At 39.1% G+C, this 12,742-nt stretch overlaps 1 protein-coding gene across 1 annotated transcript in view; it reads left to right on the top strand.

Annotated features, from left to right (window-relative positions):
- The window catches only part of brf1b (BRF1 RNA polymerase III transcription initiation factor subunit b), a 64,366-nt gene that overhangs the window by 30,962 nt on the left and 20,662 nt on the right, over positions 1-12,742 (top strand). The window contains exon 13 of the mRNA XM_066676822.1: positions 12,665-12,729. Coding sequence (XP_066532919.1) covers positions 12,665-12,729 — 65 coding nt within the window. The remainder of the gene's footprint in view (positions 1-12,664; positions 12,730-12,742) is intronic.

Genomic DNA, 12,742 nt, shown 5'->3' with positions numbered 1-12,742 from the left:
TGTATGTTACTTGCTGTGGATCATTTTGAATAATTTTTTTTTCACTCTGTTGTTTGACATTGTACAATGTCACTTAATCAGATTTGTTTACTAAGCATGTTCTCCTTTTGTTTTGTTGGTGCCTTGCTAAAGTTTGCCATTTGTCAGACCAGAACAGAAACATTCGCCTTTAGCTCCAGGAAATGAGTCTGGGAGCCTTGAGAGCAATAGCTTATATCCTCTTTTTTGTTTTCTGTTGGTGTGTGCTTAACCATCAAACTATAGTACTCTCAAGACACTTCCTCCATATTATATGATGCTTTAACTTTCATTAATTGGGCCTCAGTTTCAGACAATTAAAATGGTCTATGTTTTATTAAACAAACTAGGTTTATTTTACAACCCCTCACAGTGTGGGAAAGTCAAAATCTAAAGGGAAAAGGAATTAGGCTTATAGCCTAATCAATAGCTGCTCTCCTATGCTGAGTGTGCAGACTATAATAGATAATATTATCCAGACATCTCTAGAATGGTAAAGAAATTCATTCTTCTGTCTGCAGCATGTACTGGTTCTCAGTTATAAGTGTACATTGCATGACTGTATGCAGTATATGAGCTAATGTTGTTGTGGACAGTTTGAATGAGTAATTAAGAACATTTTTTTGAGTTTTTGAAAATGGTATTAGAGGTCAAAGGAGTCAATCCACATGCACATGGCAGAGGTCAAAGGAAAATAAATGAAAACAGGAAACCAGAGTTTCCAAAACTGGAATTGAGACTCCTAACAACCATGCAATCACAAAACGGACCTGGTAAATCAACCATCACCAAAGTGTCACCATCAGATAAACCGTACTTAAAGCCTTTGTCTTTGGGAAGTTGGAGAAAATCAAACCACTCTTGACATGCAGCATTTAAGAAGCCTTTACCGAGAAAAGGAAAATTAGCAATCCAAAAGAAGAAGCTGCTGTTTTTTTTTCAGAATCATGGACTTACCACCCCAGAGTCCACATTAATTAAACTCTTTTGGATTGTTTTGATTGTGAGAAGCAGAAAAGATATTTCATTCATATTTATTGTACTTCATGATAAATAGATCATGTCAATTTAGGATGTTTTTTTCTGCTTACATTAACTCTTTTAAGTGAATTTTGCAGCAGTGTCTGAAAAATACAGTCACTCTGTGTATTTGCTTAATCCCACTTTGAAGATGCTCAGAAGAAAGAGCATATATAACTCTATTATTTTTAGGTTTTGGTGCATGCAAAATTTATAAAAGATATATTACACATCTACCATGGCCGTATTTTAGTTTACAAATTGAACCTTCTTAGAAGGAGATTGTGTTTTGGCTAGGAAAAAAAATGATAATGGAAAGGTTTCACAGAGAAATCTGGGGAGTGAGCAAATGCATTATGCTGTAGGCTTAAAGGTTTATCACATCATATCGTATAGTGTATTGCAGCCAGTGTTTTGGCTTGCTCAGTGACGACCTTGCTGATTGGATCGGAAAGTCAATAAATAAATGAGTAGCATTTTATTATTATCATATGTGTTGAGAGTACACTAAAAGCCATGACACATTAGCCAGTATCAATACAGAAAACATCAATGGAATTGATCAATGCTTGGTTAGGTCTGTAATTAAAGGCATGATCCAGTCAAAGAACATTCAGCTTGAGTTAATGTACCTTTGAGAGATAACAGAGTAAAGCCTAAGGGGTCTGAAATATTGACATATGCAGCATGCAATAATGGTATCTTTACCAACACCAGAAAAACCTGTTTTCAGCAGACATGTCCCACACTTAAGCCAGCAATACTGTTTTGTTCTCAGCACCTGCTGAACAGTTGAACTCAGACTATTCACTTTATTGCACTTTGCACTTTGCCCCTGGCTTCTGCCCTGTCATTGACTCGGGTTTGGTTAGTGACTCCTTGGTTTCTGTGGATGGTAAGAAAGTAGGTTTTGGGACAGACTTCTTTAAATTTTATAATGTAACTTATGTTTTGTTTGTGTCTTTATTTGTATTTCGATGTAAAACAATATTACAGATAATATCTGTGATATTGTTTAAAAGCACACAGGTTTTATTTCCTTGTTTTTGTGTGAGTACATGTGGCAGTTTAAACAATATAGTAGTTTAGTATAGTAGTAATAGTAGTTTGAAAATTTATTTATTTTAATTGTTACTTACAGTCAACATCTACGATTGTGGGTAAACATTTTCTCATTTGTTTACATATGGTGGAACAGTATGTTTGTGTCTGTGTGTGTGTGTGTTATTTACAAGTTATTTACTTTTGTTGTACTTCTCGGTCTGTGTTTACTTTCATGCATTTAGAGTCTCTAGAATTAGAGTCAGTTCAATCTGCAGCAAAAATAAGTCAATATTACCCACCTATGGAGCAGGAATAGAGCAATTTTCTCATCTCGGTTCATGCTTTTTCAAAGATTGGAAATCTATTCATTGTCTTAATATTTCCAGTTTCCTTTTACCTGTTGTGAGCAGAGAGAGAAAGCCTAGCATACTGGACCAAAACCCTTAGTTATTTTGCCCATTTCCAGACACTAAAGCTTCGTAAACATATTAGACCTGTTTCGAGCATGCAAACAGACTGGAGAGTTGGCAAATGGTGAGGAACCATCCTCAGAATTTTATAAAAAGTGTTTTTTTTTTCATTGAAATCATGAGCACTGCCTTTAAGCAAAATATGCCTCTTACCATGCATACTCTGATGAACATGGCTTAGGCTGTTTGTATGTGTTTATACACCAAACCAGACTATTATTTTTTATAGCTATTTTCAGTACACAATCTTTGGTTTATCACTAAGAATTAAACAAAATTAAACAGGCTGTTTTTGCTACTGTGCCTTTAGCTTTACATATCCCCTGCAAATGGTGTGATGATCACTCTCAGCTCCCTTTGCCAGTGCCTCACTGTTAGAGGTGTGAATTAAACCGTCAATCATGAAACCATGGATTCTGAATAAATTCTCTTCTTACACAAGAATGTGTATTTGTAAATTTGGGTCTAAAAATGGGCCTCTTGAAATAAATATTCCTGCAGTGTTTTTTGACTCTTTACAATGTCACCCATTCATGTTCCTGCCTCAAAGAAGACATTAAAAAACTGTGCTTAACTATCAATGGAGATTGAATATACTAAGTGTGGTGTATTATGAATCTGAGAAATAAACCATTTCTTTGTTAGATGCCTAAAGGTCTGTTGCATAGTTTATTGCAAGTTGAAACCAGTTCTTTTAGCATGCTTTGGCACATTTACTCATACATTTTCCAAAAAAAAAATGTCCAAAGAATCAGGTTGTCCCTGAAACAGTATTGTATTTCTTCATGGTAAAGCCAGGGTAGATGTGGGCTGTGGGCTGCTGTGCACATGGGATATTATTTCACTCTTCACGGGTCAGTCATGGGACAATATAATTTCTAGTCACCGTTGTCCTTTGTGAAATGTGTGTGTGTGTTTGGTTCAGGGTGGGGTGGTGTTGGTGAGGGGGTGGGGTTGGCTGATGACTCTGCAGTAGTGAAAGCCTCTTAGAGTATCCACTAAACATGGCTTTATTGCTCTGTCCTCCACAGGAATAAATCCGCCTCCTTCACAACAATAACAACAAAATGCGCAGCAGACTGCAAAATCTCAGCACTTCCCAACAACTGTAAAATGCTCCTTATTGAGAAGGTGCATGTACCTGTGGTGCATGTGAATGAGCATTGTGAAAGGAAGGGTAGAACAAGAGACTGTTTCATTGTTGTGCTAGATGGGAGCAAGTGAAAGTGTTAGACAGACAGAAAGTGGAGAGAGAGGGAGTGAGAGCTGTGGAGTGAGAAAGGGAGTGCCTGAGAATGTGCTGGAGAGATTTTGTGAAAAATGGGGGAGAGAGTGATAGTGCAAGCAGCAGTATAAGTGTGAGGTCTGGCAGATGCATCTCTCACTCTGACAGGCTGTCAGTACTGAGGAGTTCCTCTCTCTCTCTTTCTCTCTCTCTCTCTCTCTCTCTCTAGGCTGTCTCAAGCTGGGTCCTCCAGGACTATTTCAGTCTCTGTAGCCTGAAGTACCTTAACACCCTCTCTTTCTTCCTTCTCATTCACACTCTGCCACAGCTATAGTGAGGAACGAACAAGTCTTGATTTCACGACCTCCTTCTTCTTACCAGAGTCTATTTAGAGCAGCCCCATTTCTGACTGGCAAGCCACTCTTACCCTAGAAAATGGTTGTAAGTAGTGCACGCTTATGTAATCAAAATATTTTCTGAGCGGAGCATTTCAGTGCTTTAAAGTATGAATACTATCTGATGGGGGATAAAAAGGGCATTGGGTCCATTATCACACACGTTCAGAACCGCTCCTAACTCTCAAGAGAGGTGGCTAGCCTCTCTGCAGTATGGTAATGCAAAGAGATAAAGTGAAAGAAGGATGAGAAAAGGAAGCCTTTCCTTAGGCCTCTTTCAGTAGGTTGTTTTGCTGTGGCTTCTTTTTTTTTTGAACCTTGTTTGAACCCCGCCATTTCATAGCAGCAGTAGCTGATACGGAAAGAGGGATCATCCTGGAAGGCAGAAGCTTTCTCCAGCACCCTCACAAAGTGTCTGTCAGACTCATAACTAATGAGCAATTTTAATGGGTGTGTAATTCATGAAATTGGAAAGGACTTGGATACTTAACATGTCAGGAACTTACGAATCACAAAATTCTAAAACTCTCACACACAAACACACACACACACACACACACACCATATATACTGAGCTCAATATCTGTTACTTTCTTGTTACAAACTCAAAAGTCAATATGAACTTTTTTGCAGAACATAACTCCAGTTATCTCTAATTAGTAGGTTGTCAGTTTAAGTAAAACATCAGTGGATTTTAAAAATGGTAACATTTAGAATGTTTAAAAGAGGAAAAATAAATCTCTTGAAGATGTAATCATCCAGTAAGGGTAGTGTGCACTTAATTTGTAACCCTTCATTAACAGTTAACAGAACAAACAACAGCTAACTAAACAAACGACAAAGTAAATGTGTTTATAAAAAAAATACAGTGAGGATAGTAATAATTGTATGAATTGTATGAAGTAAGGGGGTTGCAGTCCTAACTCTACCATACTCCTGAACCTTACGTCATGATTTTCCAAGACCAGATTTGACAAACATGTTTTTATGCCTGGCTAACACAAAATAATTTAGAAAATCCTACCCCATTTTGAATGTGGGGAATCGGATATAGCATGAGAAAGTTCATGAGAGATTGTGTTTAATCAACAAAGCTCACAAACTAAGCTGTTCAATATTATGTTCAATATTCAGGATTGTGTTTTATGCTCATAAACCAGAATCCTAACCAGTTCAGGATATCCCCATTTATTTTATAATAGTTATATATGCAAAAGCAAAAATTTTAGCAAGAAAACAATCATGATTTTAGAAAATATTTTGGGAAAGCAGGTGGCACAGTGGTGCAGCAGGTAGTGTCGCAGTCACACAGCTCCAGTGACCTTGAGGTTGTGGGTTCAACCCTGAAGCAAGTGACTGTCTGTGAGGAGCTTGGTGTGTTCTCCCCGTGTCCACGTGGGTTACCTCCGAGTGCTCCGGTTTTCTTCCACGGTCCAAAAACACACATTAGTAGGTGGATTGGCGACTCAAAAAACGTGTCCATAGTTGTGAGTGTGTGAGTAACTAGCGCTTCCTCCAGGGTGTGATCCCACCTTGCACCCAGTGATTCCGGATAGGCTCCAGACCCACAGCGACCCTGAACTGGCAAGTCGGTTATAGACAATGAATGAATGAATTTTGGGAAAGTGAATGTTCAGTTAGGTTCAGTCGCTGTCACACACAGCTCCAGGGTCCTGATGTTGTGGGTTCAAACCCTACATTGGTCACTTGGGTCATCCATTGATTCCGGGTAGGCTACAGGCCTACCACGACCCCAAATTTGATGAACAGTTACAGTGAATGAATGAATGAATGAATGAATGAATGTTAAGATAACATAGCAATACACGTAGTGGTGGTAGTAGTAAAAACCTTTATTATGTTTATAAAATTTGGATGAATCAGTTTTTATTCTTCCATTTAAGCTCAGCTCTCTTTGGTTATTTTCTCTGTTTCATACAAGACAGTTGCCATTCCCCATTTACTAGATGCTGTTGTAAATATTTAACATAGTTAATATTTAACATTTAAAATCAGGTCAGCCATGACTTGAATGTGAATAGAGTAGATGGATTAAGACTGGATTACAAACCCAAACAACAGGATAATCTGTGGAGATTATCATTTAAGACCAGCCTGAAATCTGGACACCTTTTGTGATCATAAGGAGAAGTCAGTCACCCCCAAATTGGCCCAATTATTCTGTAGTGGTTTCAAAGCTTTAGTAATTAGACTAATTGAGAGAGAAAGAAAGCAGGGATAGCAGGAGAAGCATGAAGTTAGAGAGAAAATATGTTAGTTGTAGTTGTTGTTGTTGTTGTTATATTCATGAGAAAATCAAGTATATAGCTGGATTATAAAATGTTAGAAGACAAGTTCAGAGAGTAGGGAATTTAGCAGAGAATAGTTTCTGGAATGTTCTGGTTTGATTTCTGTGAACCTGAAGACTATACTGAGGCATTTACAAATGTAGCAACTGACACAGTCAGCAAATGTACACATTCACCTGTTCAGTGCCTCTTTAGCTTATTGTGATCATGAAGCTATACACATTATTATGTGAGCGTTTATCTGTACTCGTTGCTGTTGGGAATGTAAAGCATAGCTGCTCAGAAGCTCATGTCTGACAGGGCTCAGAAAACAGCAATGTTGTGCAGCTTCCTCCTCCCAGCTCTGCTTCTGCTGAGTGAGCCTGGCGCTGTGCTCCCTCCCTCATTCCCTCACTGGGGTGGATGCAATCCCCTGCCAAAAGGCTGTGCAACTGCTGCTTCTGCCTATGTGGGTAAAATATTGATCTAATGGCTGCTGTGAGCTCAGGCAGCTGTGCGTGATTCAGAGTGATAGGCCTATGGCCAGAGGTAAGGAGAGAGAGAGAGAGAGAGAGAGAGAGAGAGAGAGAGAGAGAGAGAGAGAGAGAAGAGGAATGGAATATGCATTGCTGCAGATGACAGCTAAGTGCAGTGGATCTTCTGTAGATGGCGCTTAGCATGAGGGGGGAAAAAAAAAAGTGAAGCCTCCCCAGGCAAACGCAGCTATTAACCTTTCAGGCAAAAGTTGATGGAAATGTTTGGCGAGATCAAAAGATGCTAAGGGATTGTGGGAACCAAAGGCGCTGAAAATTTATCCTCCTTTGGGCTTCAGATTGAATACTAATGTCAGAAAGAAGCTGTTCAGTTTAAGAAACAGTTTCACATATGGTTGGATCTGATGTGCTGCACAAGTGGAATACAAACAGGGCATAAAATTTTAAACTTGTGAAATACGCCATAGAATGCTTGTAAGACACATTTCAGACACCGGGTGATTGGAGGACTTATAAAATCTTGCCAGTATCCACAATCTCTGTCGTCATTAATTTTTAAAACTACTGAGCCTACGTTAGACTGAGTTGTTATTTTTCCCTCAAGTCAGGCTTGTTAGTTTTTAGCAGCAAAGGTTGAAAGACATGCGCTAGTGTTGACCTAATTGACAGATTTGAGAATGTTTGCTACTGATTTGTGCCACGTGCTATGTTTGGAAAATACAGTGAGTGTGTAAACTGTTCTTTATAATCACGTGCAGAGTGTGGACTACATCTGTTTAAAGTGAACTTGAGTATATGAAGGCTCTTGGTCACTTATATTTAGCCAAGTGAACTTTGTATTAACTTGGACACTATAATCTGAGTTAGATTTTGACTCTGATTTCTTTCTTTCATTCTTCTGTTCCTTCTTTCTTTCTTTGTAGCTATTTTATCTTGAATCATTCCGCACAAGGCAGGAACACACCCTGGACAGTGTGCAAGTCCATTACAAGGCATCACACACTCACATGGTCATTTAAGGCAGAATTACAGCGTTATTATTCATTGTTGTTGTAATATTGCTAAAGCTTTTGGACATGTAATCACTAATGCTATCAGTAAGATAAAAAAACAGCTCTTCATTCTTAAGTTGACCTTGGAGGACTCATTGGAAGCATGCTCTCTGATGTATTTTTTTCCGACGCAGTCCTTTGCAAAGGTCAGAGGCCAACATTCTTTTCTTTTATTTTGCAGGTCAGAAGAAAGCAGAAACGTACATTTGACAGAAAAGTCCAACTGAATATAATTGTCAGTTTTTTATTATTGAGTGTCCACCCTTTGCCTCCACTACACTTTATATTCTATTCAGGAGTTGTTGTTTTTTTTGTTTTTTATTTTTTTACTATGCACTTTTGTACTTTTATAATACAATAATACAAGAAATCTAAAACAAATTTAGTGACATTAAATTATTCAGAGAACACTAGCAGTTTAATTGTTGTATTTGCAAATGTTCTTCTTTTATTCCCTTTTCTCATAAACAGTTTCTTGGAAACTAATATTACAGTGGATGAATGGAAAGAAGCACCTGTGGATTTTCTTTGTGTATTTGAAGCAACAGAAAAGCAGTTTCCCCCCCCCCTCTCTCTCTCTTTCTCTCTCTCTCTCTCTCTCTCTCTCTCTCTCTCTCTCTCTCTCTCTGTCTTTTTAATTTCTGTTAATCTGGTGTTATATAGAGATTTGTATGGTTGTGTTGTGAGATGTCCCCTTATAAGGACTCAATATAACTGTACTTTCTAAAACTCCAGTTTTATTTTATTTATATACCTTTGTCTTTCCTTGTGATATTTTGCAAGGGACCCCCCCCCCCACCCCCAACACTGTTTGTTTTACTGTTTGCCGAGGTTGTTTTACTCATGGTGGTTCCAGTAAGAGTTTTCTGATACAAATCCTTACCTACTATACAATTAATAAAACAAAATGGTACATTCTGTCCCTGTATACAATAGGCTTAATACAGTTATCAAGCTGAGCTTCAGCTATTTTTTTCCCGTGAAGTATTTATAACCTATCTACATTGTTTGGTGAACAGCATAATTTGTATTTTTCATCAGTGGCGATTACCCTAAATGAACTGAGCATGTTTTCAGCATTTGTTCATCTCTGTGGCATTTCACTGTGCTGCATCAAGCTTATCTATTTATTTGCATAATGATTCACATGACTCATTATGTAATTTGGATTATGCTCACTCAAGTGCACAGTCATATTAAAGGCTCCTTCCATAAAACATGTTGACTGCTCAGCATTTCCATTTCAGCTTGCAGTTTGTTCTCTGTCTTGTCATGCACTCGTGTTCTGTTGTTGTTTAGAGATATCTTCCAGCTACAAGTAGCAGTTTACTGGCTCCTCATGTACTCTTGTGCCTCTCAGCATTACATGAGCGCCAAACATCTCTAACTAAATTACACAGCCATGAGCCTAACTCAATCTCTCTTAATGCGTGCTCTGGTGGCGGCTGCCTTTTGCCACACTTGCCCCCAATTCCATTTCTTTTTTTTCGCTGAGTTTTCGTCCACCATCTGCAACTGCCTCACTGTATCTTCTATGCCTCATACATCAGTTCACATTATATATATTGACAATGACATTGTCTGAAATAATATTCAGTATTAAATAAGACAATATAAAAATGCATACAGATTTTTGCTGTTTACAATTTAGCAACCAATACGTCCACGTATACTTTGTACATCATTACAGAATTTAATTTAAGCAGATTACACACCACAAAGCTTTTCACTAGTTTCACTACTTATAACATTAACTAGAATGAGCTAGTTTAAATGTGTACTGCGAAACTGTGATTTACTGCACAGACCATAATAAAATGATCATAGCTGTTCAGCTAACGTTAGATGGGTTGCGAGAAATAGTTGAAATGGATTTTACGATGTTGCACTGCCTGAAGTTTACAGTTTTTTAGACTCCCTTCCTCAAGTCAAATTGAGGGTTTGGTGGGATGGTAGAAACTTCCTTCAAAGCCTTTAAGACTTCAGAATGCCTTTAAGATGGCAGCAGAGATTCCCATGAGGTAATGTGCAGAGGAGAAACTGGGAAGTGCCTTTCTTTTCCAGAATTGAAATGCAAGCCTAGAGATGAGCAGAAACTTTTCCATTTGAAAGTTGTTCTTGTATTGTTCCAGTGACACAGCTAGTGAATGACCTCTTGGTGATCCTCTCTGCTTCTCAACGAAAAAAGCTAGCGGTTGAGGTGGAGGATGCCGTCATAGCGACCCGGTCAGCTCCGCGGCTGCAAATCTCTGCCAATATGCTGCAGAGCAGTAACCTAATCGTGCGTTGATGTCCCTTACCTCCCCCCTTTAGTGATTTGCGCTATTGCTCTGAGGAGCAGCACTGATTTGCTCCACTGGGTTTGATATGTGACAGCCACTGCAGGCTGCCCTTGAACAAGCCCCATCACGCACACCCCTGTGCCCATGTCAGACCATGCCTGCCTGGATGAGCACGCTATCACTGCCTTTCCAAAGAAAACCCCAGTCAAATATTTGACTTGCATGCTCCTCCCAAGAAAATCCTCAGGTGTGGACAGGGTAATTTAACTGAGGTTTTAGTGAGTAATTGTCTTGGTGGAAAACATGTGGTGAAAATTATTGACAGCATTGGCTTGTGAGATAAAACATGAGGAGAAGAAGCCTGTTATGACTATCTTGTACATTGGAGCATGATTGCTGTAAGCTTTCTCCCTTTTGACCTTTACAGAAGTGGCCGAGCACCCTGCTCTACTATTTCAGGAAGTTTCTATATCTGGATAATGTTTATTATATACCGTTTAATTTTAGCAAAATCACGCAGTCATGTTTCTGTTAGATGTAGAGGAATAGAAAAATAGATTCAGTTCTACTTCACTAGACCTTGAGCTTAGATAGCAGTGGTGAATTTCCATTGGAGGCAACCTACCTCTTTAAACTGTACACTGATACTATTTATATAGGTAGAATATCCAAGGAACTTAATATTAGCTACAGTTCCTATGATTTAGTTTTCTTAGCATTGGCTGTTACACTGGCATTTAAACTGCTATTCAGCAGCTGATATCACAGAACAGTGTCAGTCTTTTCGCAAACTTTAGTTTTTGCAGTGTGATTCTCTTTTTCAATGCAGCCATAATCTAAAGTGTCTTAGACCCCACAGGAGCAAGAAAGGGGAATCTAAGATGGCTGACAGATTGTGACCCAATTTCTTCTGCTATCTCGCACATAAAATCAGCTCCTCTCCTGATCCGCTTGGTTGTCCCCTTCTTTGTTTATGAGCTCCGCCTGCCTTCCCCTTGTTTTTTTCTGAGTGCTGGTGTGTCAGGGTGCATGCTCATATGGGGGTGTATGGGTGCATGTGTTTGTGTGTGCGTGTGTGTGTGCAGACATGCATGTGACGTAGGTCACGGAGAAGGCACGGCTCAGTTTGGCTAATGAACGTCTGCAGAGGTCCTGATCTGTGGAAGCTTGTCTAATTCACAGCAATATCTCAGGCCGGCCCCCTCAGTACTCCTCTCACAGCTCTTAATTATCAGGGAAGAAGGCTTTTATGTCACAAAAGACTCTGCTTTTGAAGTCTCAGGAATCAGGCTCTGATACATACAGAGGAATCGCAGCTATTCCAGAAAGTTGAATAGATTCGGCTTGAAAGCGCCATCCTGTGTTGCTCTGCAGCTTTGGTGGTGGATTTGAATCCATAATTTAATCACTGTGAAGTGTTAGTCGTGCATCATTTAGTTTGGCATTGTGTGCTGTATTGTTAACCCCTTACAATTAGAATCCATTTAAAGCGCTTAATAGAGGTTTAAAATATGAAACTGTAAAAATAGTATGTGAAATCCTAAAATGAAGGTGTGATTCTGTCTGACTTGAAAACTCCTAGGCAAATTATTCCATGTTTACAGGCATATTTGGCATTTGTGTGCATTTTGATTTCTATTTACAGATTACGCTTCACCTGGGTCTCATTGAAATTAATATATTCCTTCTGGCAAATGCTAATTATGTTGTGTGATGCTCGTCAGCTATATTAATGCGAGTCTGTGGTGCAGCGGGTCATGCAATTAACACAGTGCAGAATAGTTTTTGCAGTTTACCTAAACATGCAATTTAATCATATGTATTAATGTATCTCACTGGTGGGATTTCAAAATAATTTGGAAAAATATTTAAGGAATACTCAGAATCCTTTCCCATCACTGCTAAGCTTATTACTGGCAATTACACAACAAAAAGACGGCAGGGGCATGTGTTATTGACAGAAATCCAATCAAATGGTGCGGTTTCTCACTGAAATGGAATTCCAATTAGGACTGGAATTCTGTAGCTGCCTCTCTTTGTCCGGGCACTCTCTGGTCTCCAGTCAGCCAGGGAGATTATCTTCTGTTTCATTTAGAAATGAGGTACTGAGCTGCATTACCTGCCTGCTGATGTGGCAGGGCAGTAATCGTTGAATCACGCCCCTGGGTGTTCGCTGGCTGACTGGGGAAGCTCACCATGAGATCCAGATAATCAACTTTTCCCTGCTTCCTATAAATGTCATCTGTCATCTGCCCTGTGACACCTTTCGCTAAGGCTTATTGAAAGGTTAAAATCAGAGCCTGCTTCAAAGAAGCGGAGCTAATCTTGGTGGTTTTCAATTTATTAATTTGTGCACTTTTCATTTTTCTCTTTCAGCTGACGACAATTCCGACAACGGCGAGCTTGATCTGGAAGGCATTGATGAAGATGAGATTGAAAAGGTCTGCCATTCTT

This window comes from Hoplias malabaricus, chromosome 7 (assembly GCF_029633855.1).
Source record: "Hoplias malabaricus isolate fHopMal1 chromosome 7, fHopMal1.hap1, whole genome shotgun sequence".
NCBI classification, from domain to species: domain Eukaryota; kingdom Metazoa; phylum Chordata; class Actinopteri; order Characiformes; family Erythrinidae; genus Hoplias; species Hoplias malabaricus.
Note: the sequence above shows the minus strand (reverse complement) of the source record. Positions and strands in the feature narration are given on the sequence as shown.